Source organism: Dinoponera quadriceps, unplaced genomic scaffold (assembly GCF_001313825.1).
Source record: "Dinoponera quadriceps isolate SergipeBrazil2010 unplaced genomic scaffold, ASM131382v1 scaffold3386, whole genome shotgun sequence".
Taxonomy (NCBI): domain Eukaryota; kingdom Metazoa; phylum Arthropoda; class Insecta; order Hymenoptera; family Formicidae; genus Dinoponera; species Dinoponera quadriceps.
The window spans coordinates 987,744-1,014,878 of NW_014557714.1; the positions used below are offsets into that span (position 1 = coordinate 987,744).

The following is a 27,135-nucleotide window of genomic DNA, read 5'->3' on the forward strand; positions in this document are numbered from 1 at the left end:
CCCCCCCCACCGACCTGACGCTCTCCGCCGGTCATTTCAGCGCTCGTTATTATGAGCACACACGCCCGATAACCCCGTTGTTCTCCGCGCGCGGCTCAAATCGAAGCCCCGTCCTCTGCCGCCCTCGCGACGGAAATGTCAGGCGAGCGAAAATAAACTCGACGTCTGCCGCGCGAAACTGATTCGCGTATTACTGATCGAACACCGATGCCAAAAAGAGGTAGAAGAGCACGGGGGGAGATCGACGCGACTCTGCCCGCGGAAGGAAGTAACCCAGATAGACTCTCGCGATTATTCGCGACGTGAGACAATCGACGATGGATACTCCGCAGTGTTTTTATTACATTCGCGGGGCACAAATATATTCGATATATAAATATTGAATTAATCGTTACATTTACATCATACGATGATATGCAAGTTTTTTGTGTTATATTAATATCATATGAAATATGTCATATTGTTTTGGGTATCCCGATATTTTTTTTCACATTTCTTTTATATTGCAATCACTCCGTGTGATAAATATAAAAATGTCATATATAGTGAGAAGTGTTGTGTTGAAAACGGTCCGCTGTAATTTTTGTGTTACTTTAACACAAGGTATATGTTAAAAAGTATACAAATGTATATGTTAAATTAACATATTCGTCTTTTAATACATTTACTTTTTCACATGTTCGCTTTGTTAAAGTAGCACAAAAATTTCAATGGACCGTTCTTAACACAAAATTTTTTACTATGTACGAACCAATGATATTCGAATTGTTAAACTAAATATTCTGCCAAAACACTGCATTGAACATCACTGAATTCTCTATAAGGTTTAAATTCCCATAAGGATAGATTATGTGTAACTGTTAAGTTATTTTCAGATTCCGTAGACCTTTTTCACAGCAATTTAACAACATTTAAACACTCTATACTGCATGAGATTTCACTTTCTTTCACTGTCTGCCCATCTATGATATTTTTACTTATACAAAAAAAAAGTGCTAGATTCAGATAAGTAATTACTCCAATACGCCTTAGCAAATTTTTATTTGGATCAAGTAAATTTTATTTGGATCAAGTGAATACTTTACTTGGATAGAATTTACTCGATCAAAGTAAAAATTTGCTAAGGAGTATTGGAGTAATTACTTACTTGAATCTAGCACTTTTCTTTCGCATAATTATGTACACTAAAAGATGCTTCCGGTTAACAAAGATTATCATTGTCATAATGCAACGTTTACGCGTAAACTCAGCTAAATCCGCCGTCTCTGACAATTCCATCTCTGACAATTCCTACCTTTCCATCTCCGCGTTGGGCTCGCTCGACCGGATAATCGCGAAAATGACATTTCCCGGGCGATTCGACGGCCGGTCGAGATGATTTTTCACCTCGGCCCGTGTCTCAATTCGAGCGCGCCGCTTTCACGGCGCACGAACAATATAATCGAAGCGCCGTCGAGACCCATTAATTTCTCCCGAGCGCCGCGAGCGCGCGCCGGCCATCGAACGGCGGCGGTGACACGCGTTTCCGCGAGCGCGACGATGATCGATCTCATCGACGTTAAAGATCGCAACGGTGACCGCGCGAGAGTTAATTATGTATGCAAGTATGCGTGCCCGTACTCGTAAACGCACAGCCCCACATAAATCTGCCGATTCAGCCGGCGGCGGCGCAACCGCCGTGATGGCCGTTGTTGCTTCTCGTCCGCCTCCGCCGGGCATGACGCGCACCATCTCTTACTCTGCTCCTTAACCCGATGTCCGACTTGCGCGACGACCGCTTGCCCGCTCCCTACCTCCTCCCCCTCAGCCCCGTCGACGTTCTCTCCACCGCCGAAGGTGGAGGAGAGAAGCATCCCGACGACCTCTCGCGCTGAGCGGCCGAGAAAAGGCGCTGCATCGCAATTCGCGGCGTCTCCCGCGGCGATGCGCGCGGACTGATGTGGGCGAGGGTGGTAGGTAGGTTGGTAGGTAGGTAGATACGTGGAGGAGAAAACCGGTACCCCTTTCCTCCCATGTCCCGGTGCACCAGTGTGTCCTCGGAGCATCGCGGATTCCTCGCCGTGGACGGTGGAAAGCGATTGTTGCCGCGAGCCGAAATGCGAGCCGCTTTTCCGTCTTAGCGAGCCTCGCGATTGTCGATTGATAAGCAGCGGCCCTCAAGACGGAGCTCGGAGCTTCGCGATTTCTCGATTGTTTCGGGAATTTCATCGGATACGAGTTGCTAATACTATACACACAGCAAAGAATTTTGTGTTAAATTTGACACATTTCACATGTCCCAGTTAAATTTGACACATTTCACATGTCAGGTAGTCCATGCACATTTTCATGTTATATTAATGCAATTTATTTATTATTAATATAAGATGAATATGTTGAAAAATGAGACAAATATTATGTCAAAAATTAGCACAAAATTAATATCCTTAACATGCTAATCGACGTTGAAATATAAAATGTGTGTAATTAAATAAATTGCGAATTTGCGTTCACTTGATTCTAGCACTTTTTACTGTATATATTAGTCGACATTTCCAGCATAGATTCCTCTCAGAATGCAGATTTATATCAAATTGGGTTATCGACCTATTTTGGTCGTACGATTCGTTAAACGTAACACATTGCATACGATCGATGATAAATTTATCGTTTCTCTTTAACTGAGAGATATGATGAAATATAAAGTTATGAAATATAAAATCAACTTATATAAAACAAATTGTCAAATACTAATTGATTTTAAATCATAAATAGTAATAATTATCAATTATTTATATTAATATAATAAATATATCAGAAATGTTTTCTCAGGCGGCTGAAGTTTTTTCAAGCCTAAAACATAATTTTTTCCAATTTCGTTTTCCATTTTATAAGGTTCTTTCTCATTTTTCGTTGTATAGAATAAAATAAATGTTTATAGAATAAATTTGAAAATCAGAAAAACCTTTGAAAAAACATCGTAGCGAACAAATTAGATCCGTTCGGATTTTCCACTTAAAGTCGCGCCTTTGAAAAATATTGCACTTTTTATTTGAATCTTCATAAATATTCCAATTAAAATTCATACTTTTCCTAAGAAACCATATTAAATCCCAATTAGATCCTAGGAAACTTTCTACATGGGGTTTTCTATCGATGAGTTTCCTGTATTTGTATGGCTGATCATATTAGCGTGACAATATTTTTTTATAGTAAGAGAAAGTATTGAGATATCTTGACCGTAATGCGATTCCATTATCAAGCAATTTTTAATCAGATTTAACGAGATTTATTAAGATGTATAGTAAGATATAATAAGGTTTTAAAAAGATTTCAAGTTGTCTTTGGGTCTTCGTACTAATCATCATTATTTCGTCAGGCCGGGACAAGTGCTTCTTTAAGCGGACGAAATTAATCTTCTCGACCGGGTCTAAAAACCGCGCATTACGGAGGCTATGAAAAGCATGCCTCGGGACAATAGCCAATAATGAGCCCGGCCTTTCACGAGCGCGCGGTATGAAAATTCGAGGGGGTGGAAGCTCTAACCCGCGCACCAAACCGGCCCTCCATTTCCACTGTGGGAACACGTTTAAAAGAATCCCCTTGGACGGTCGGTCGGTCGGTCGTTCGGCTGGCCGGCGCCCGCCAAATATTGTTTCGCCGCTAATTGCCTTATTAATACATACGAGAATTTCGCGTTAATGTTCCAAGCCCTCAGTCGATTCAGCATTGCCAATGTTTGGCCAAAAACAATGGCTCGTTAAACTAGTGTTATCGTCGCCCGCGACCCGTCGCGTGAGGATCGATACGCTAAATCGACACCTGCGTTTTGCGGATAAAACGGGTAGGCACTAAACGCAAATTAAAAATGTAGTTTTCGGATTTGACTTGGCGATAACTTTGGGTAAAAAAGTCTCGTTTGTCTCGACGTGTGTGTGTGTGTGTGTGTGTGTGTGTGTGTGTATACGTGTGAATATTTTGGACAATTTTAGAATGTGAGGACAATGAAACTAGAATATGCACGTATATTAAGTTTTTAATTTCTACCGCATTGTTCTGTAATGACAAATTTGTTGGCCAATTTAAAGTCCAATTCTATTTAAATGTAAAGACATTAATAATTTTCGAATTGTAAGCGAATGAAAAGAACTAGTCTTTAGGTAAACGTGCGTGAAAATTACATTTTTTACCTAATATCGCACACACAAATGGAATTTGTTTTAATAAAATTTTAATTTGAGATTTAATCGCGAAGGTACAGAATGTTAAAAATTAAACATTTGCAAAAAACGATTACTCCCCCTCGGCATTTTCGCCGAGGAAAAATTGTCTCCATACGTCCGGAAAATTTGCTATTACAAAACAATGCGGTAGAAATGAGACACCCTATACAAATAGATGGAATGGGTAAATCAATTTTATCGTAGATCGATATATTGTTAATTTGGTGCTGGTACTCTATGGCACATAATTAGCGAACCGCATTGATAATTAATTTTATATACGGAACAGAGAAATTAATACAGAAGAGCTCACTTTATGCTGATCACTGCAAATGTAGTCACACACAGGAAGCTTTATCTTCAAGTTACTTCCGTGTGTGTTTCGAATTTAACCTATCGTCATATTCACCCTCATTTAATAGACGCTGTTTACGAATAACGTTCTCGTGTTTTTAATTGCAGACGAAAATGTGAGGCCGACGGGAAGGAGGCGAAGGCGGAGCTGACGGCGCAACGCAATATGTTCCCTAGCGCTCAAATTAAAATGAGGTAAATTAATCCAAGAGTTCCAGTAAATAAATTTACAAGTTATCCCGTGATCTAGTCTAGTTCATTTGAGAAAGGCTTATACGACAAATCTAGGCTGTGCGTGGTACAGGAGGACAAGGCTGTTGCCGACTAATTGAAATTTTTCGTACACTCGACGCATTACACGTACACATAACCTCAATGTGAAATCTCGCTAGATATTCTGACATAATTAGAACAATGAGAGCGTACACAAAAAAAGGGTATCTTTGGATGTAGCATACGTGTTCATTTGACTTCAATTTGTTTAATATAAACAACAATTTAATTCAAGTATAATTTTGCTTGAATGAAAATGTTTCATTGGAGAAAACCATATTGTTTAATAGAAAAAAGCAATATTATGTAAAAGATAATGCTTGATTTTCAGTTAAAACAATGTTTATTTCATTATGTGCTAAATATTGTTTCGCTGAAATAAAAAGTTCAAGCTTTTACGTGTATGAGCATCTTTCGAGACGGCAAACTTCTGCGTCTATGGCCTCTTTTAACGAGAAGGGGAACAACACCGTATTTTTACAAATTAGAAACATTCTTAACGTGTTGCAATCTATAAATGTGTAACGTTGCGTATAAATGTCGCATGTAAAACTGAAATTATATATACGTAATAAATAATTGTTAAATATATCTTCTACTTTATGCAATTTGCAATTTTGCAATTATGCAAAAGAAATATACACAATTTTTAAGTACCTCGTGGCTCCGATTTGCATAAGTCGCTACTATCTACGTATCTTCTTTCCTCTTTCTACATCTGTCAACATGATTTCTATACTATGCTCCGTCTAGTAGCCCGTATTCCCCCGTGAGAACATTCGTGAAATCGACACGGAATCGACGTGGAATTGATGTGGAATCGACTCCCTCACGCGTGGTTCGACGTGGATGCAACACGGATATATTGGGGTCCAAACTTTCTTTTATTGATAAAATAGTTTAAAAGCCATCTGATTGGCTAAGAAACCACATTTAAGGCACCTTTATCGATAAAAAAACAGTTCAGAATACGAGTCTACATGTCGAGATGATCTAAAGAGATGATCTGTTTTTTATTGCTGCACTGACTGCACTCTATTACTGCACTGACAGCTCTCTTTTCCTCTCCTTCTCATCAAATCTCAAGGAAGAGAAGAAAAGAGAACCAGTGCAAATTAGTGCAGCCAGTGCAGCAATAGAAAACAGACCGTTATTCTCTCTCGCGGCGTGGTGTTGCACTTTCAGCACTTGCGGCACTCTCAACGGAACGAGCATTTATTCGCGATCTGATGGCAGCGAGGGGGGAGGGGTAATCTCGAATTATATTGAGAATATACTAAAAGCACAGTTAAACGAGGAGAAAATCGTGATTGGAGAAGCGAGAAGGGGTGCGACGAAGAAATCTGACGAAGACGCGACGATCGCCTTATCTCGCGTCCCCGGCGACAGACTAAAGAGTCGAGACTGAACGAAGCTTTACATATAAGCGTGATTTAAGGTGCTCGCACACTCGACGTGACACTTACATATTCTCGATTACAGCGTTTCTGTATTTCGGTGGGCAAAATCAGTGATCGGAAGGTGGGAATTCGGGACGAACAAGTGGTAGGAAGAAGCTGAAATTGATCGTTGATTACTCACGAATCGATGCACCGTCCGATGCCCTCTCATCGCTGCTCCGTTCCGAACACCCGTTTGTCGTTACGTTCACTCACTTATCGTCCATCACAGCACGTTCGTTCATTATTCACGTGAGGCGCGAATGCGAGCCAGTCGGAAGCACGCGTTCGATCGCGATCCCGCGCAGCAACCGACGACATACACGACGATCGGACAACAGTTCGCACCGCATTCTTCGCGACGTGTCGCGAGACTTAACGGAAATGGCGGTTCAACTAACAACGCGAAGTTGCCGCCGCGTACTTTTCGTCCGACGTCACGCGCACGGTCTAATCCTCTTAAGTGCTACACTTTCTGTACTTAGTACGAAATAATTATCTATTTATTAAAGCAGAGGGGGAAAATAAAGATCGTAAAGGATAAGAGAGAGAGAGAGAGAGAAAGAGAGATGGTACTATAGCTCCCCATTTACATTTTGTACAGTAATTTTGTTGATAATCAATATTTTAAATTGTAAACTTAACGACTACATTCGTCAAAGTGCTGTTCAATCAATTCTGGACTCAAAGTTATGAAATATTTATTACGTAGGACGTTATAAAAATGTGGACGTTATTATAAATATATGTAAAAATGCATTTTTAGTAAACAAAGTGTTTAACTCTCTCTTAGAAGGAATAATGAATGTGATGGTGAATTTTTAATATCGATATTGACTTACTTGTCAGTAGATAGATTGTAGATCAAATCGTCAGAAGAACGATTTCTACAAAAACGAATAGACAACTTAACTTGAATATTGACTTATTGAATAATTACTTTGATATGAAAACCTCAAAAAATAGGCCGTGTTAAATCTATTTCAGTAGAAGTACCACATGGTCAAAATGCCGTGCTATTGTTTCACTTTGTATAACTCGAAATGTAGAGCGGAATAAAATGTTAAATAACGAACAAAACATTCAAATGTACATATGTATATTCGTATAGTAGTACGTCCAAATTTAAAAAGATGTAAATATGTACAGTCAAATATCAAAACGTATCTTGAAAACGTTTCGAAATGCTTGAAAGTAAAAATATGTTATAACAAATGCCGGCTATTAGCGTATTAGCGCCACTGCGTAGCGGCGGGCCGCTAAACAAATGATTCCATAAGTAATCACTAAAATTCCCCACCTAATAGCGGAGATATTAAGAGAACGTGTAACTGCAAATATCTTGAGTCATTTATGCGGGATCGTTATTACGGTAGCGGGGATCGAGCAGGTGGCGGAAAATAGCGACTGGTAATTGAAACATCCACCGAGTAATTTGACATCGACATCTCTCTTTGCTTTCTCCTTGTCTTTCCGCCGGCCGCTGCGCCGCTTCGGATGTCGACTTGTCGTTGCACTTGTTCGATCATCGCTCACCTGTTTCACAGTCGCTTGTCGTACACTTATAATGCAGGCATGAATAGACCGAAGAAACACGCTTGATGGCGATTCTATGCGACAATCAACAACGATACACACGACGATCGGACGGCAGTTCACACCGCAATGTTTACGACCGCGCCGCGAGACTCGACGGAAATGGCAGTTTACCTAACGACGCGAACTTGCCGCCGCGGAGTTCGTATGTGTGACGTCACGCGTAACGTTCGTTCCCCTTAACTACTAGACTTTCTGTACTTAGCATGAAGTAACTATCTATTTGGAATAACGAAGAGGAAGAGAGAGGAAAAGAGACGAAGAAACGCGATAAAATATAGAAAGTGTAATTTAAAAACGTGACCTACGTAATTATACATATTTTTATTAATATGTCGAGGTCCTTATTGATCCTTCCGATCTCGGTGGGTTGTACATACCTTACAGCGAGTTCAAAGATTTATTTGAGGCAACGAAGAGGAGGGGAAAAGAAAAGAAACGATTCGCAGGAAAATATAGAACGTGTAGTTTAAAAACGTCGCTTGTATAATTATATTATATGCACTTTTATTAGTAAAACATCGCGAGATCGTTATTTATTAAATCCTTTCGAATCCATTGAACTTGACATGTCCTACGGTTAGAAAATTTATATAAGACAACTAAGAAGAAAAGAGAAGGAAAAAGGCGAAGATACAAAAAGTGTAGTTTAAAAACGTAGCTTGTATAATTATATGCACTTCTATTAGTAAAACATCGCGAGATGTCATTGTTAACCTTTTGGGTCCAGCTAGGCTATACATATCCCATAGTGAGTCCAAAAATTTATCTTGTATCGACATTATTTAATTTACTTGTCTACACGTAACAATATAAAGCCTGTTCGTTCTAGATGACTAGTCCTGGAATTTCGTTTTTTTTTTCTTTCAACGCTAAGTTATTTGTTTCGCTCCAGAAGCAAAAAGAACAATCTAGTTTGGCTAAAACGAGTTTATATACATACTTGAAATCTCTCAGAAAAAGGTGGAAACGAAACAGTAAACGGAACGGAAATCGGTATGAATAGACGACAGTAAGCTGCGATCGGTAATCGAATCACTCATCGATTAATTAGCCGCCACTGTCATTGGTTTTGTCTTTTCGCTGGCTGTTGCGTCGCTCCGGACATCCGTTCGTACTGCATTATAGCTGCACCGACTTGCTCATTGTTCGTCTATTCGACACTCCTTGTCGTTCACTCGTTACATGAACACGAATCAATCGGAATGATACAGCTAATCGCAATTCCATGTTTAATTAATGGCCAGTCGGTCACGTCATTTTGCACTCGCTGCTTCACGGAAAAAAATTAATATCAATTAAAGACTTATAATCTCATATATAATAAAAAATGCATAATCTTATATAAAAATAAAATTTGCATTCTTACGTGGAAAAATTCCATATAGCTCCGCTAAAAATGTATTCTTGTTATTCAAGAATAATTGTTATGAATTGAGAGGAAAAAATATTGGATAGAAAGAACAATATCTTCAAACTGATAGAATTCTTAGTTTGAAACAATCGTTTTTTGTACTTAATATTTTTGTCTCTCAATTCATGAAAATTATTCTTGAATATAACGGGAATACATTTTTAGCGGAACTATATCGAAAATTTCTTCATATAAGAGAAAGTTTCATCTTCATAAGATTATGTATTCTTATTTTTATATAAATTATTTGTCTAAAATATGAGAATCTTGAATTGATACTAATTTGATTTCTATATACGAACGCGCCTCGAAATGCAAAATAGCGGCCGGCGGCGGTTTGAAGTTGCCGGCGCATCGTTCGGCTTTTCGAATTTCAGTTTGAATCTCTACTTCGTCGAGGCGTGCCGAGCGATACTTCGAATATGACGTTGAGTCGAACTAACATCGAAACGATGATCCACAGATTGCTGTCGCCAAGCAGTTCGCCGGCCACTTCGCCTACGATGTCAAATTCCTCGTCGCCAACACCACCGACGCCGGCGGCCCCGGCTTACAACCAGAAGATGACCGGTATTCCGTGCGTAGCGGCCGCTTCGAGGTACACGGCACCGGTCCACATCGACGTCGGCGGCACGATATACACGTCCTCTCTCGAGACCTTAACCAAGTAAGAATGCGTTTCGCGCGCTTCAAGATCCTTAACGGTCCGGAATTAGCCGAGAGTGAAGTAATCTACGCGCGTATCCAGTGTAATACGCACCGCGAAGACCTAATCTGAATCGGATTGCGATGCGTTAAGTGCAGACGTAGTAATTCAAATTGCTAATCTCTATTTTTATCTCTACATTTAGGTATTTGTACGCTCCAAATGAAAGACGCATATTGCTTTCGGCGGATTCCTAAACGTGCTTGCACGAAATCGTAATATTAAGACGATAAGAAAGTATTTGAGCGGCTTGATTGCACAGATAAAAATAGTCTTAAATTAATAACAGATCTTCTCATGTACAAGCAATAATATTATAATATGCTTAGAAGACTTTTAGTCTTGAATTGAATGCTAATAATACTTGCATCGATACAAATTCAATCAGATCAGGATTAGATCTTTTAAGAAGATTGTAATCTTCTGGCTTATACATGAGAATATCTAATTTAAGATTAATTTTTCTCTGTATGATATCCAATCAAATAAAAAGGGAAAGGACCAATAAGAGCCTGTGCACAAATTTTATAGTGCAATAAAAATAAGCAAAATTAATCTTTCGTGTCACTACAAAATTAGTTTAGATTTAAATGTTCATTTATTTGTCCACAAACGTTTTGGCCCTGACCCGGACTTTCTTCAGTGGAATAATAATACGAAGTTGCAGACGGTTACATCTCTCAATAGACAACTTTTATTTATTTATTAATTTATTCAACAATGGAAAACAAAAGAAACCAAATCCCTTTTATACATAGGAAGACGTATTCGCCGGAGAAAAACAAGACGCAGGAAAATAAGACGAGAAGATATATATATGATTTACTATAAACTTGTGGTATCTATTTGACTTTGATATATTTTTTTATAACCTTTGATATAACTTTCTTTAATTATTAATAAATGTAACCGTTTGTGACTTTATAATACTGCACTGAGGAAGGTGTAGCTTAAGACCGAAACATCTGGACAAATGAACATCTAAATTTGAGCCAATTTTGAATTAACACGAAAAATTAATTTTGTTTATTTTTATTATATTACAAAATACGTACATAGGAAAGATAATGATATTTTGTAAATTGAAAGAATAATTGGCAATATAAAAAAAATTAAGGATATAGCTAAAAATATATGCAAACTAAATGCTAAACTAATAACTGCAACTAAATATATATACAATTAAAAAAAATTTGCTACCAACCATTTTTGCGCCGCTCTCTTATTGGCTAAAATTAATTTTTAGTGATTGAACATCTGAGAGTCTTAGTTATGTTTTATTTAATATAAAAAATTATTTATTTATTCCAAAATAATAGTATTTGTTATTTTAAAAAGAGCCAAACTGCTCGAAACGTTCGTATTTTCGCGAGTGTTTATCCTCGAGATATCGCTTTTCATTTGTTATCTACGCACTTTTATCGCTACGCTCGAGGCTGTTATTGATCCGTTCTCAGCATTAAATCGCATATACAAAGGTCTCAAGCATTGTCTATCTCTAATTATTTATGTCTCAATCCAACGCAAGTAGGGAAAGATAAGGCGCTCGGTGTTCACGTTTACGCCGAAATCGCGAATTAGTATCTCTCGCAGAAGACACGTTCTTCCGCGAGAACGCGGAGTGCGACTTCTAAAACGGCATGAAGAAACCTCCAGCTATAGTAGTGAGAGAGTAGAAAGGGAGCGTGATGTCCGGATCGCGGAAACGTGACCATCGACAACGCTCCAGGATGCTCGTACCGGGCAATATCTCTGAGAACATATCGCTCGCAATCAGGCACACCGTTACCGTGCCCGGCAGTGTCCAAAGGCTATTTGCGGTGTGCCCCGTGCACTTTATGCATAAAAGAGACGTAACGTGAAAGCACAACTGCACTTTGCTTATAGAGAGGGTTTTAATCTTCTCGAAGTATCACCCCGCAGGTATCCTCTTTGCCGCGGCAAAAAAGCTTCGCTGGAGTCCGTGAGGCTCTGGCTGATATTAAATCGACAACGCTCACCCGACGAGATCTCCGCCGTCGAGTGAACCTAATAATATAAATGCAATTAGAGAGAGATCGGCTCGATAAAATATAATTATAATTGCGTTCTTATAATCGACGCACGACGCAACTCGAACCGCGTGGAGATTTCTCAAAATTCTCCCGGGTGCGGCATGAATTCCAATTGGAATGTCGAAATTTGCGCCAGAGTGGATTATCGCACCGCGGTAACAACTCAAAGCCTCATTCTCGTCTAAAACGTGAGTTCTTTGTCTAGAATCGAAATGAAAACGTCGTGGAAATCCGCACCGTGTTTTCGTTTGCAAAATTGATGTACTTTTGGAATGAAAATATGGAATAAAAGAGGAAATCCCATTTTTATATCAACTATTAAATTCAATGGAGTAAAGAGTTAAAAGGTTTTATTTATGTAGATCGCAATATTCCTCAATTATTACACATTGCGAGTAAAACTAAGGTTAAAAACATATTAATTCCCGTGACTAAAGTTATGAGAGAATATCAATTTGTATGAAATTAATTTGAAAGAAATTATTAATTGTCTTTAAATAATTGAAAAAAACGATAGTTTCAATTTTCCATTTCAGCTTTCATTGACGTAATAAAAACAGCACAGATATTCGCTTCAGCTTAGTTTACTTCGAGTTTAAGTGTAATATAAAAAACATTTTTGTTTTATAAAATTACAGAACAGATTGAAACGCCAGGATGAATCTCGAGGAGAACATCGCGGGGAGCAAATGGATTCTGTTTGGATTTTCCACTTGGATTCGCTTCTACAAAGCGCCCCTCCTTTGACCTAAATCTACGTAGACTCTCCAACCAGAATTCATAATTTTTTGAGAAAACTCGACTGGATCCCAATTAGAATCCAGGAAGTTTTCTATGTGGGGGGGGGGGGCGTCGCTCGCATGAATTTCGCACTATCTTAATCGTTCTCGAAAGTAATGCATTCTTTCACAGCACTGTTGCCCCAACGAGCACAGATCTTTCTCTTTCTCCTTTTAGCGTGGGCCATTAATTAGTCGCGCTCTCACACAAAGATCAGATTCTCAAGCTGATATCGTGTTCGCTACAGCGGCGGCGTGTTTTCGCAGTTACCAAACGTACTACGCTAAATGTCACAGCAGCCTCTCGTGATCTTCGTTTCGCCGCGACGCTCGTTACGTTACGCGAGACTGGCGTGCTGGTCTCCGACATGAGCGAGCGGATGAATATCTAGCGCACTCGGAGGCGAGGAAAATCGTTCCTTTCACAAGGAGATCATGGATGCACGGCAACGCGTCTCAGTGCCGCGGTGGATACGTTCGTGAGAAAGCTGATCATAATTGACAGGTGGCCTTATCGTTTCCCCCCGGCCGGTCGACTCGTTAACTGAATAGGCGATGAGTTCTGACTCGCCACGAAGAGATGTTTCTATCTAGACTGACCTAATGAGCGAGAGCGAAAGAGAAAGAGAGAGAGAGAGAGAGAGGGGGGGAGAAAAGCCCCTAATGGATACTCGCCTCGCGCACCGGCATTATCGGCATTGTCGATAGTTTAAACGAGAACAAAGCGAGAAGGAACTTTTGAGACTGCGAACGTTTTAATTCTGCCGCGGGAGAGATCGGATTTTAATTCGCCCGTCATCTCGACTCGATGAGACCCATCAAGTCTCATCGCGATAAGATACAACTCGCCACTGCGCAAAAATCCCCTTCCGTTTTAATGTTATTTTCATCGTGTGCATGGAAGAAATGAGCACCGATTCAAGACTCATATTCTCACGTATAACCGAAAATATATTATCTTACATGAAGATAAAACTTACTCTTATACGAGGAAATTTTATAATAATTACACAAAAGATATTATATTCTTGTTGTTCAAGAGTAATTTGTATGAATTGAGGAGACCAAATATTAAATAGAAAGAACGATGTCTTTAAACTGATACAATTCTTAGTTTGAATTTATCGTTCTTTCTATCCAACATTCTTCCTTCTCAATTCACATAAATTATTCTTGAATAACAAGAATACACGATATCTTTAGCAAAATTATATATAGAATTTCTTCATATAAGAGAAAGTTTTATCTTCACATAAGGTTATATATTCTTGCTTATATATGAAATATGAGTCTTGAATTGATAATTTTTTGTATATATATCGCCACTATTTAGGCAGAAAATGAGAGTTGAATTCGAAAGAGCAAGAATCGACAAAATTGTCGAAATGAAAGATAATAATGTTACGTTCGCATCGCCACGGATGCGTTCGCTCGCCGACGACGGATTTATTAATCGCCGGAATCGACGAAATTCCCGTTGGATTGTGGCAGTACCGTGAAACTGGCTAAAACTAACAATAGCGCGCGACAGGTAAATTTACACGCGATATACGGATTATCGTTAGTCGAGTTAGTGGAGCGCAGGTCCGTTTCCTATGAACCGTTACGACGCGCATCGCGAGCACACCCGTGATTTAATCTATGGAAACGTCGACAGGATAAGTGTCGCGGCATGTCGAGCGCAAACAGCGTGAAAGAGTGAGAGAGAGAGAGAGAGAGAGGAAAAGGGAAAGAGAGAGGGGGAAAGAGAGAGAGAGAGAGAAAGAGAAAGAGGTGGGAGGGATAGGGAGGGAGGGAAGAGGGAAAGAACGAGCAAAATGAATATCATGTAAAATCGACTTGTCCGTCCTGCTCCGCGCCATCGCCGTCGTCACGCTCGGCTGCATCTTCCTCCCTCATTACACGACATGACCTTATTGTTTTGTCGAAAGTATCGAGCGGACAGTCGCGACTGCGTCGCGTCGCGAGTGCGAAGAAACCGTAAGAGCGGATTGACAGCGACGGACGACGGTGCCGTTCTCGTATTATATCGCAAAACAAACCGTAAAGCAAACATTCGAGGAGAAAATTTCATCTCAATACGCACCGAACTGATCGTACAAACTTCACGGGACCCAAGCTGAGATAAACTTCGCCTTTTGTAAATTTCTTAATTTTAGAGCCGGTGTGCACTCGTGTGCGATTAATGCTTGATTTTTCGAAATTAATGAACTTAAATCCGCTTCAGAACGGTGAGTAAAAATAATGCTTTAATGACACGACAAATATAAACGCGTTGAAAAATATGGGACGCCCGATGTAATTTCTGAGATCGAAAATTGCTTCGCAAAATGTTTCAGCCTCTTCTTCTCTCGCGTCCCATTTAAATTCGACTTTCCGAATGTAACTCCCGCGCACGATGTCCATTGTGTTTATTATATTCTCTCTTTTGAGCGGGCAGGGGCGCAATCGGCAAAATGAATCGCGGTGCTCTACGATCGCTTTATATATCGTTAATGAAATATCGTCAGCGTCACAGGAGTAATGCGTGGACTACCACGAGGGCAAAGTGAATTTTCAATACTGCCCGCCCCCTCATCCCATATTATACAATTTCGCCCGCGTTTGGCGATCATTGTGTCACACCGCTTGCTCATTAGCGCGCATTTAATTATCTCGCGGCGGAATGAGCGCGTCGATCGGGATTTTCCCCGCGTTAAAACGACGTTAAAATTGTGACCAGCAGAGAGAGAGAGAGAGAGAGAGAGAAAGGTGGAGTGAGGGACAGAGACCGTATATTTCGCGTTGTCGCGGGCGTTACATTCACGGAGCGAGATTTACAGCGGCTAAATCATCGCCGTCGCGCCTAACGGCACCGGCGCGATTCGCACTTAGGATAATCATTTCTAACGCCTAGGCTCGTGCCGATATTTATACGCCGGTAACGACGCATCCAGAAGGATGCGACAGGATGATAAAATAATAACGAGGCCGGTGCGAAACGATCGCTGGCAGACACGTCTCCAACGTCGAAGTTGTTGCAACGCCACCGGCCCGGTCCGAGAATCTCGCTCCGCGTGATTTAGTACGCGCGAAAAGTTCAGTTTGCCTTACCGGACATGCATCGGTTCATAGCGAAAATGACGAATCCGATTTTTGGAAACGCAACACCGCCAAAATGTGTTTAACTATACTAATAGAGAAAATGTCTTTAAAATCAAACAATATTTATTCGATGAATATTAATAACATATTGACTTTTATATTATTATAAATGTTATATACGGAGAAAAAATGTTTTCTCAAATAAGATAGAAAGAGAGAGAGAGAGAGAGAGGGAAAATATAGATTTTCTTAAATCTGTAACTTTTCATGAAAACAATTGTTTATTCTATTTAAATAAAAAAGTTTAAAGAGATTTAAGTAAATACGTTACTAATAATTATATAACCACCGAATTAATAGTTTTTATTATTTAGGTGTTTTTTTCTCTCAGTGTATGCAATTGAGCGCGAGCGTGGCATAGTAGATAGCGCACTGGTCTACTATGATGCTGCTAGCGGTCCCGGGTTCGATTACGGTAGAAGTTAAAATATTTACGCTCGTGTCTTCTCTCGGGAAGAAGCGGCAACTCTACCGAGAGAGTATCTTTGCCACGAGAACTGCTCCTCGATAATATACCGTTCGGAACCGGCGTTAAACTGCAGGTCCCATATGCCTATAATCAGCGTGCGCATTACAGGCATATGATCTCTCATTTATTTTTAATGGTAGAAAAAATGTTTAGAGCAAATTTTGAATGATTTTGAAGGAGAAATACCGTGGAAGATAAACTTTCTGCGCTCATTTTTTCGATTTTTTTAGTCCCTATATTTTTTCGATTTTTTAAAGTCTCTATATTAATATAAGTCCCCTAGGCCTCCAAGATATTTAGATGTTCTCCTTATGCTGAGACATCCTATATATATATATATATATGTGTGTGTGTGTGTGTGTGTGTGTGTGTGTGTGTGTGTGTGTGTGTGTGTGTAAAATTGATGTTGATTATAAATAACTATAATTGTACAGTCAAATTATTATAAGCGAAATAAACATTTTTTGTAACAAGTGCTACCTGTAGTGTAATAATAACCTCATATGCACATTTCTGCTATTGCTTTCTTCGTTTCGAAAAAAATGAGGTTATTAGCAGCACTACAGTAGCACTTGCTAGAATATTTCTCCTAATTGCAATTATTTGACTGTATGATTATAGCAGCTTATAGTTAACCCTTTGCACTCGAGGGCTCCGGAGCGGAGCCATTTAAAATTTGTCTTCAAACTCTTCAAACTCAAATGCAAATAGCAAGAGCGGAATATCCTATACACAATAGTTTTTACGATTTGTCTTTGTTCTTATGTTATGAACTGAAAGTTATTTGCATTGTCTCCATAGCGGAGCCCTCGAGTTTGAAGACAAATTTTAAATAGCTCCGCTCCGGAGCCCTCGAGTGCAAAGGATTAATATCAGTTTACAGTCGCTTATACATGCACATATAATTATACATATATGTCACTTATATTCAGTACAATTATATAGTCGATTATAGAATCAATTAAATTAATACACTGAGAGAAGAAATATCTAGAAAATATTTTGTAATTTTTAACTTAATCTCAATTTAAAATTAAAATATTTTATAATTTCATTAGAAACGACAAAAAAAAAAGACATAGTTGGACTATATATATAATCTACAGTGAGATCAACAATGTTTCTTCTCCCAGTGGAGGAATTCTTTGATTCGCCCGGTGCGCACAGGAAGCGCGTGGCGAACTCACGGCGGTGCGAGAAATCTCGCAGACTCGAGACAAAATTCGGATTCCGCGATGATCTTTTCCTTGATTCTCCGTGTTTTCATCGTACTTTCGTGGAGGTATCAAACAAAATTCTGCGCCCGATGCTTTGTTTTTACGACGTGTTCAAAGCGTTTTTGTTCGCTTCGCGATTAGTCGCCGCGGATGGATCGCGGTCTCGTGCGCTAGCGAGATTCCAGGGTCCAGGGCTGCGGTTTTCACATTCAACGACGGCGCGTTTGCGTCTTCTACTTTTTTTTTTGTTTTGAAAAAGAAAGAAGGAGAAAAAACCAGTCTTGTCACTTTTGCGAATTCGTACTCGTCCGCGACGAGAGAGTGAGAAAAAGAGAGAGAGAAAGAGGTTCCGTCGATTTCGCGGGATAAAAATAAATTCTAACCACGCCGGGGGTGAAAAAAGCGCCCGGGTTAATTAAGAGACGATGTTGAATGCGGCATGCTGACGCGCGAACGGTAGAAGAGAAGCGGCGCGGTGGCGGTGTGGTGTAAGTGATTAAATATTCGCGATTCGTTTGCATTAGTGAAACACGACGGATAGAAACGGCGAAACGCGGCACCGCGGCTTCTATTCTCTGCCGCGCATATTTAGGCGCCTTGTTTATACCGTACGACGTTATGGATGAAGTAAATAGAGCAACATAATGCACGTCGATCATAAATTCATGCCGTTGATTAATTTAGCTCAATCGTCAGCGTATAATCGGCAATTTCAAAATAACGCCGGAACGTTTATTATCCAACCGCCTGGCCTAGCGCGCGACGTTAATTAGTAAATGTCTATTTATGCGATAACCCGTGCGCCCATGCTCTCGTTCACATACGCCGAAAACATAATACCCGCTTAATATAGTTACGCCGCTGCCGCTTCGCGCGTACTTAACGCGCGTATTATTTCGCCGCTGACGCGAGTAAGAACGAATTGTGTTTCGCCGCAATCTCTGTACTGAAAGAGAAAAAATAGACATTTTTAATATAATATATCACACAATACGTATATGTAAAATTCCCCAAAATTCTTTCTATTAATAACTTCGATATTTTAAATCTTCGAATAGATTTCGAATAAATATTTGATATTTGTAACTATAATACCATAAATATATATTAAATAAATAAATTGGCACTACAGCCTCTGTTTGATGCCTGGGCCTACTTCTCTCCCTTACGTATGCATGTGGTGCGCAACACAGGTTTCTCACATGCATATGGGACCTACAGTTTTACGCCGGTTCCGAACGGCAGTTGGGGAGAAGTTTTCGTGGCATGGGAACCACCCTTGGTGGTTTGCCAGACCACCGAAGAGGAATAAATATATATTATAGTAGAACAATTATAGCCAGGAAGACTATTTTTCTAATAAGTATTATTACAGTTTCGGTGATAATAAACTTATATGCATATTGTTACTACTATTTTTGTGGTCGAATAAAGGATATAGTTGAGGTTGAAAATAACTATAATCTCTCTCAGTGTATTTTACATATATATAGCCGATAATAATCTTATAGGCATATTGCTCTACCGTTACTTTTTCGTTAGAACAACAGAAAGATATGCTTAGCCTCGAAAATGACATGTCGCCATACATCTTGCTCGATATTTCGTTTTGACATCGTTGATTTTTTCACTGTGACATGTGTTTGCCATGTAATAACCGGAAAAAATTACATCGCGCGAGATAAGCAATTAGCGCATCGATTGTTTAAATCATCTTCGATAAATTACGTTTTCAAGCGGTCACATCGCGGCAACATCGTTGCGCCAAAGTTCTAATTGTGAAATAATTAATTATCGGTTTAACGCGTGTGTATCTGAATGTGGTTCTCTCTCCCTCTCTCTCTCTCTCTCTCTCTCTCTGTAACTATCTCTCTTTCTCTTTCTCTCTATCCCAATATTAATCATAGTTTAATAAGATCATATTACACGGCGTTATATATAACCTCTCTCCCCGTAATTGTCAAACCTGAGGATTGCGAAAATTTCGCCGCAATGCGAATAATCGTGATTATCAATGTTTGTGTTATCGGTAAATTGCGATTATTCAGAGGATTGGAGAGGTCACTTTTTAAAAACATTTTTTCACCATAACTCGTTACCCATTGAACAAAATAAACTGTCACCGTTGCTCGTTTAAAAAAGTAACTCGTTATCCTCATCGTTATTCAAGAAATAACGAGTTGTTACAATTGTTAACATTTTTTTCACCGAGTTTTGAAGACCTTCATTTTACGATATTTTTGCGATTATATTTTACGATTAATATTTCACTAATATTTCATCGCTGCTGCTGTCCATCCCATGCGCATGTATTTCACACACGCAAAGTAACGATTAAAATAACGATTATATTCGTTACACTGGAATTACCAGGAAAATACATATAATTGCGTTACTGGTGAAAAAACGCCTTTACCAAGCCATTACTGAAAAAAACAAGCAGCCTGTAACGCTAACGGCTTTACAAATAACGCGTTGCCTTCCAAATCTGGATTATTCCTCTCGATCGATTCATATCGCGGTCTGTTTTTACGTAGCGTCGTTTTTTTTTTACAAAATTCTCACTTCGCGAATATCATTGATGAACAATGACGAGCACGATTGTCACGGGATCCCACCGTCTCACGTGGGGAAGATTAATCGTTCCGTATCGGCGTTTTCTACCGAGCGTTTACAGAAATGACGTAATGGCCGATCATTAGTCCACGCTTCCGGTATCACATAATCCCTAAAACATCGTCGATCATCCTGCCGGTCGAGGAGGCCGCGCAGGGCCCTCGAGGGTATCCCATGGTGAACCGCCAAGTCGTCATTTCCTCGCCCTCTAGTCCGACACGTGCAATTTAGCGGGATCTAACGGAATGTCTTGGCGGACGTGTCTCGTTCTCGGGCTCGCACGTACGTCCGCGATATGCGTCGGCGAACGTACACGGGCGAGAGCATCCGTCAAAAATAGATTCTCGCGTTTTACCGATGAAATTATTTGCGGTGAAAATAGTGAAAACGACGAGAACGACTTTCGTTGAGACGAGAAAGAAAACTTTCGTACTCGTCATAAATAAAGATAATTAGGGATGAAGGTCCAAGGACGAGAATGAAAAGAAAAATGTAATGTTGATATATGTCGCGAGTTATTTATAATATAAACTTCGCAATCGTATTACACATCTTAATCATAATAAAATTCTGTCGAATCCGTCTGATATATTGCTTTGTTCCATAATGCTGAATTGCTGTGTTAAATAATGCGAGGCTTCCAGCAATTAAAAATTACACGAGTCTATAACCGCTGCGATGAAGGTGAGGAAACTATATAAATATCGATGCGGAGTACATTTAATTTTAATAAAGAAAATCTCACCAAAGTTATAATCATTTTCGGCCACAACTATATCTTCTTCTTGGTTTTAATCTAAAATATTATTAAAATATTATTAAAATAATATAGCAGTAACAATATGCACGCAAGATTATTATTACTGATTATCTTTAATAATAATATTTACTATAAAAGAATAGTTCTCCTTCCTATAATTCTTTTTTTTATTTATGTGATTACAATTATAAATATATTAAACATTTTTGCTCAGTACGACATGACGTTAATCTTATGTTTTTTTCTGCTTAAATTTGCGTAAAAAACCGCTTTATTTATGGGACTCAATATAAGAGACAATATGTCCTAGTTTGCTATCCCGCTTTTCTTTAAACGTGTCTTCTAGAGATGTGCGAGTCGTTCGAATCGAATCAACTGTAAATCCGTTTTCGAAAAGGTTCGAACTCGAATAATTTCGAATCATCGGCGGTTCGATTTCGAATTGTTACGTCAACCTCTGTAATTCATACGATATGTTCGTAAATGAAATACAAATACTTTATAAGATAGACATGCAGCTTGAAAACGCTATTAAAATATAGCTTATAAAAAATTAGAAATAATTCCACATTTTTTAGATACGCCGTGTACATACTTATCAGTTTATAAAATATGACTACATACATCTACATATGTATATATCAGCTTGTAAACTCTGCACATATTTTTGTCTGACGTTTATTAAATTTTCTAACACTTAATATTCCTTATAGTTGCTTAGACATTTTCTCGAAGCTATGCAGTGATTAATTTTTTCGCTTAATTTAAATAAAAACTTATTAATATCATCGAAAGTATTTCATTATATTCAGATTAGCAGGTAATGTAAATCCCGAGAAATCCGATTTGAATTCGATCATGCAGATGCTCGATTCGCACGTATCTTCCTAATTAAACTTCGCGTGAGAGTCGAGCCCGCGATCGCAATGAGGGACCCGTGTGGCCGGTGTGAGATACGCGACGCATCCTGTATATATCGAAAGCAGAGCGGAATCTGAGTGATGTGAGCCGATCGTTTAGCGTTTTCCCATAGCGAGCGGATCTGACCCGGGATCGGACCTCTCGGTTGGTCGGTGGGCCCAAGAAATCGCCGCCGGTAATCACGGTGCTCGTCCTCCGCCCCTGGTACCGTTTCCTCCCCCGCTATCACCCCTCTCGGCTCGCCTCGACCTCCGCAAACATCGCTGGCCCTTGGCCTGCGAGGCGGGCGCTCGTCTCTCCTCCTCGCTTCTCCTCCACGGATCTCACTTTCGCGCTTTCTCTCTTATTTTCCGTATTCCTGTAACGCGCGCGAGTCGCGTGCTCCTCGCTGTCCTCTCACCGTTTCCACTTGTAGGATTGCCCTCGCCGCGCCACCTCCTTCGTGGAGCCGCACGGAGGAGAGTTTGGAGAATTTCGGGAAACCCTTTGGTCCCGCCGAGGGAAATCGCATTCGATTTCCTTCGCCTTCCATGGAGAATATCTCTCGTCATCGCAGCTCCGGTCGTACACGAAGAAAGTTCGGAAGTCGTGTCTCCCGGATGAGAGAGACCGTCGTGACTGAGAGGACCGTATCACGCGCAATTAATTCGCCGGTCGTGCATTCTCCGCTGAAACGGAAACATGACGCGATATTAATTTAAATAGAAAGTATACCATTTTCGCGTCCGTGTGCTGGTCGAAATTACAGTGTGAATTTTAACGCGGCGGCGGCCGACGTCGGCGACCGTAAGGAAGAGAAGAACGAGCGAGCGAGAAAGAGAAGAGAGAGAGAGAGAGAACTCTCTTATTCATTCAAACAACGGCGCGTTCTCGAAATCGCGATAACTCGCGCTCGATATCCCGTAGAAATTTGCTTACAATCGCGCATAAAATTTCGCGCGCACGAGCGAGCTCGCGGGCGAAATCCAGCGATTTTCATTTTCCAGTTCCGACTGCGCCGGGACTCTTTTGTCATTCTTTTAGAGGCCAGGTATAGCAGCGGAAAGTCGATAAACGGAAGGAGAAAGCGAGACTCTGAAGGGGAGAATAAACGAGTGAACGAACGCGCGCGCGCGGGAGAGAGAGAGAGAGAGAGAGAGAAAGGGGGGCGACGAAAGATGAAAAAGAAGAAGGAAAACGGAAAGAAAGAGAGAAAGAGAGCTTTCTCCTTCTCTTTTTCTCTCTCTCTCTCTCTCTCTCTATGTGTATCTATATGTGTACATATGTATATCTATATATATGTATACACCTTCGTATCTACCCCGCGGTGTCTTCTCTTCTCTCTTCCTCGCTAAAGTCAGATCGCCCACAGGCTCCATGAGGCCGTCGTTATTATATGTTATCGCCGTGGAAGGTATGGGAACCGGCCCGAGGGGGCACCGGGTACCTACCTCGGTATTTCTCCCTCGTTGTGCCATAACGCACCGTTGGGATACACGGAGAGGAGAGCCTGCTCTCTCTCTCTCTCTCTCTTGCTTTCTCGCACTCTCTCGAACTTGTTCTCGCTCTCGCTCTCGTCGCTTCGCGAGTCTTCAAAGTCACCCGCACCTTCCATCCATCCTCTTCCCTATTGCGTCCTCTCCACCTCCTCCTGCTCTTCCTCATCTCCAGCCCTTCTTTCACCCCGTCTCCTTTTCCCAGAGCATTCGTCTATTATATGCTAAATTACGACGACCTTCGGCTGCACACGCAGAACACGACATCGCTCTCGGCACGTCCGGGAGCACACGCGGGCAAACGCGCGCACGAAGCCGATCGAGCTCGATTCCGGACGCGCGATCCGCTCGCGAAGTCGCAAGCGGATCTCTCACGTCGTTAACACGCCGGATAATCTCCCACGGGTCTCTCTCTCTCTCTCTCTTCCCAAGAGATCGCCCTTGGTCCAACTCGGACAAAGAGTTGAGGAGAGAACATCGTGGAAAATCCAACTGGGATACAAGTGATATCCTGATTGATATCTTTTGGCAAATTCGATCAGGTTATATATCAAGGCTGGTATCATAGCCCGTTCTTAAATATAATCCTTCGTCGTTACATTTACCTTTCGCTACTTAGTTTGGCAGACTGGTTTTGGGAGATCTAAAAACTTTTCTGATATGCTCTTACTTAATATCTAAAAATATGTTTACTATGATTTTGAGCACGCAAAATGTAAATTTAAAAGATTTGTCATAATCATTATTTAAAGATAAATAATTTAATTTTAAAATATATAAAATAAATTTAATTATATTAAATTAAAGAAAAAAAAATAGTTAATATAAGATAATTTAATAGAAGATAATAAATTGAATCTATACAGAGAGAAGTAAGAAATTTGCATGTTTGAAGAAAAGAATTATACTCGCACGTTTATATATGCAATAATTCAAGATTTAACCATTATAGAATCTTAATTTTCTACGTGGGTCAATTTGATCCATGAGTGCCAAGATCGCCATAAGATTAAGATCGTCTCAAGTTCATCTTCAGATGTCCCGTAGTCACTAACGATCCGTACAGTACCTGAAGATGAACTTAAAACGATCTTAAATATAAAAACGGATTTTGAATACCCACTTAGTGAACATTGATGTGTATTATAATATATCCAATCGAATTTGCCGTTTGATAACCGACACTAATCAGCGGCACTTATCGAAAACGACCAAGCGCAACGGGTCGCAGAGTTTCATCGCGGAACAGCTGCTCCCGTTGCGCCGCCGTCATTCGCCGAGAGCGAACCATACGCGGCTACCTGAAGCGATTTCGGCAGGTGACCAAGATATCAGCACCTGCCCACACTCGGTTAACTGTCGATCGGATAGAAAGCGCAATTTCCATGTCGTTACGCCGAACATCCGACGCAAATCCATGACGCGGCATTGGCACGCCGATACTACCTCCGATGCTACCAAGTATCGATCAATTCTGCGCGTTTCGTCTCCGCGTAAATAATGTCGAACACACGTGCGGGGGCTTCCGCGGGCTGACCCGCGCGTAAATCAAGCGCGACAATGTTTCCTCGGATTTTTTTCCTTTCTTTCAATCACGCTCAGGCATAATCACACGTTTCCGGTCTCGGCGATGATTAATGCTCGCAAAGTTTTACGTCGACCTATTAGCAACTGATGTTTTATTTATGAGACATTTCTGTTTCTGTTTTACTGAATAAAACTAAATAAAATGCTCGCAAATTTTTACGTCGACCTGTTAGCAACCGGTGTTTTATTTACGAGACATTTCTGTTTCTGTTTTACTGAATAAAACTAAATAAAATTATAGGAAAGTATGTTTTTTATTAAATAATAAACTTATGTAAAGACCCCTTAATATCGTCACTGAATATCCGGTAATCTGCGATACAAATACTTTAATGAGAATAGTTATAATACTAATCTGAGGAGATAATACTAACTTAGGAGATAAATAGATTGATTCTTGAAAAATGTTTGGGAAATAATGATGGCTCTTAATGGGTGAAATGCGACGATTTTTGCACATGTTGACCTCGTGGAAGGTGTCTCGTCGGCGGTGATTAATCCTCACTAATTATTACGCTGACCCATTAGCGGCCGATGTTCCACTTATGGAGAGAGCGCCTTTTTAATTAAATAAAATACCACTAGATTAATACATAATTTTATCTTAATATTCGCAACATCTAATTTTCAGTTACACGTCAATCATCTGTGCTTTTAATAAGAAGAGTTCTGATAATAATCTGGATCTCCGGGAGATAAATAGATTGAATTTTAATTGAAAATATTCGTGAAATAATTATGGCCTTTGATGTGTCAAAAACTGGTTTCAACGACTTTCACACACGGTAATCCTACATCAATACGTATCGTGCTTCTCGTTCACCAGGTATCCGGAATCCAGACTAGCGAAATTGTTCAACGGCAGCATCCCCATCGTTCTGGACTCGCTGAAGCAGCATTACTTCATCGACCGAGACGGCGGTATGTTTCGGCATATATTGAACTTCATGCGGAATTCCCGGCTGCTGATACCCGACAACTTCGCCGACCTGGATCTGCTGCTGGAAGAGGCGCGATACTTCGACATAGCGCGTAAGTCGCAGCCGCACTTTTACCCTTTCCGCGTTTAATTTCGAGTTCCCCTAAGAGAACTTTGCGCGCGGTGCTAGTCAAAAAAGAGTTGGAGTCACTTCGAAGTAGTTTTGTCCTTTCGATCGAATATTACGTTCCGCCTGAATCGCGTTACGATTGCAATCCGCAGCGAGGGGTGAAAAAATCTCGGTTTTCCATCGTCGCGAAACCTCAGAGCATCCGTGATTTCTGCGGTTGACGAGAGATCGCCGGAACAAGGAGAAAGAGGGAGAGAAAGAGAAAGAGCGAGAGCGAGAATGAGAGAGAGAGAAGGAAAGAGTCGATAAATTACGCGCGATATATCATCTCGCTGCTCATTTACTCTCGACCGACTTCCACATTGGCCGTAATAGAACAGTAAGAACGAGTAGCTGTGAAATAGCTGTTCGCCAAACAACGGAAGAAACGGCTGTCCACGAGCTCGCCTACGACGAAATGGAGTCTCGTGGAACGGTGCATGGACGTGCGTTGACCTGAAAAATCCAAATTTCGTGATTCGGAAAATGATCGAATAATTATTAAAATTGTATTTCGAGAGATAACCGCGCAAAATGCAATTTTCTCGAAATATGACAAAGCATACGATTGTTTTCAAAATTATAATATCGAAATTACTAAGACAAGACAATATAACAGGAAATACAGTTTTTCTGAATCGATGATAACTGCAATAATAATAATAATAATTATTTTTCACTATATTATTAATGTTTTTTCAGCATGTTGTACTGATTTTGGTCGTGACTTTTATTTACGAGAAAACATTAATCTTCTAGAATAATATATAAGATTCAGTTTGATACGATGTACGAAGAAAAGAAAATATCGGAAATATCCAATTATCTCAAAAAAAAAAAATTATAATCGTTATGAAGTTACATATATATCTACACACACATATATGTATATACATGGAACTTCTCTTGATGTAAGCAATTGTTTGTTCTATTTAAATAAAAGAACCAGTACCCGCGGGACAAATATCCGTTATTCTTTAGATATACTTCCTCTCAGTTCGTCCACGTCGGGAGAGTCGAATCGAAGAACTCTTTATCTCC

The 27,135-nt window shown here is 40.1% G+C and overlaps 1 protein-coding gene across 1 annotated transcript in view; it reads left to right on the forward strand.

Moving 5' to 3' along the window:
* The window catches only part of LOC106749415 (BTB/POZ domain-containing protein KCTD1), a 50,491-nt gene that overhangs the window by 21,168 nt on the left and 2,188 nt on the right, over positions 1-27,135 (forward strand). The window contains exons 2-4 of the mRNA XM_014628825.1: positions 4,665-4,751; positions 9,742-9,945; positions 25,833-26,038. Of these exons, the coding sequence (XP_014484311.1) occupies positions 4,723-4,751; positions 9,742-9,945; positions 25,833-26,038 (439 nt within the window). The 5' untranslated portion in view covers positions 4,665-4,722. The remainder of the gene's footprint in view (positions 1-4,664; positions 4,752-9,741; positions 9,946-25,832; positions 26,039-27,135) is intronic.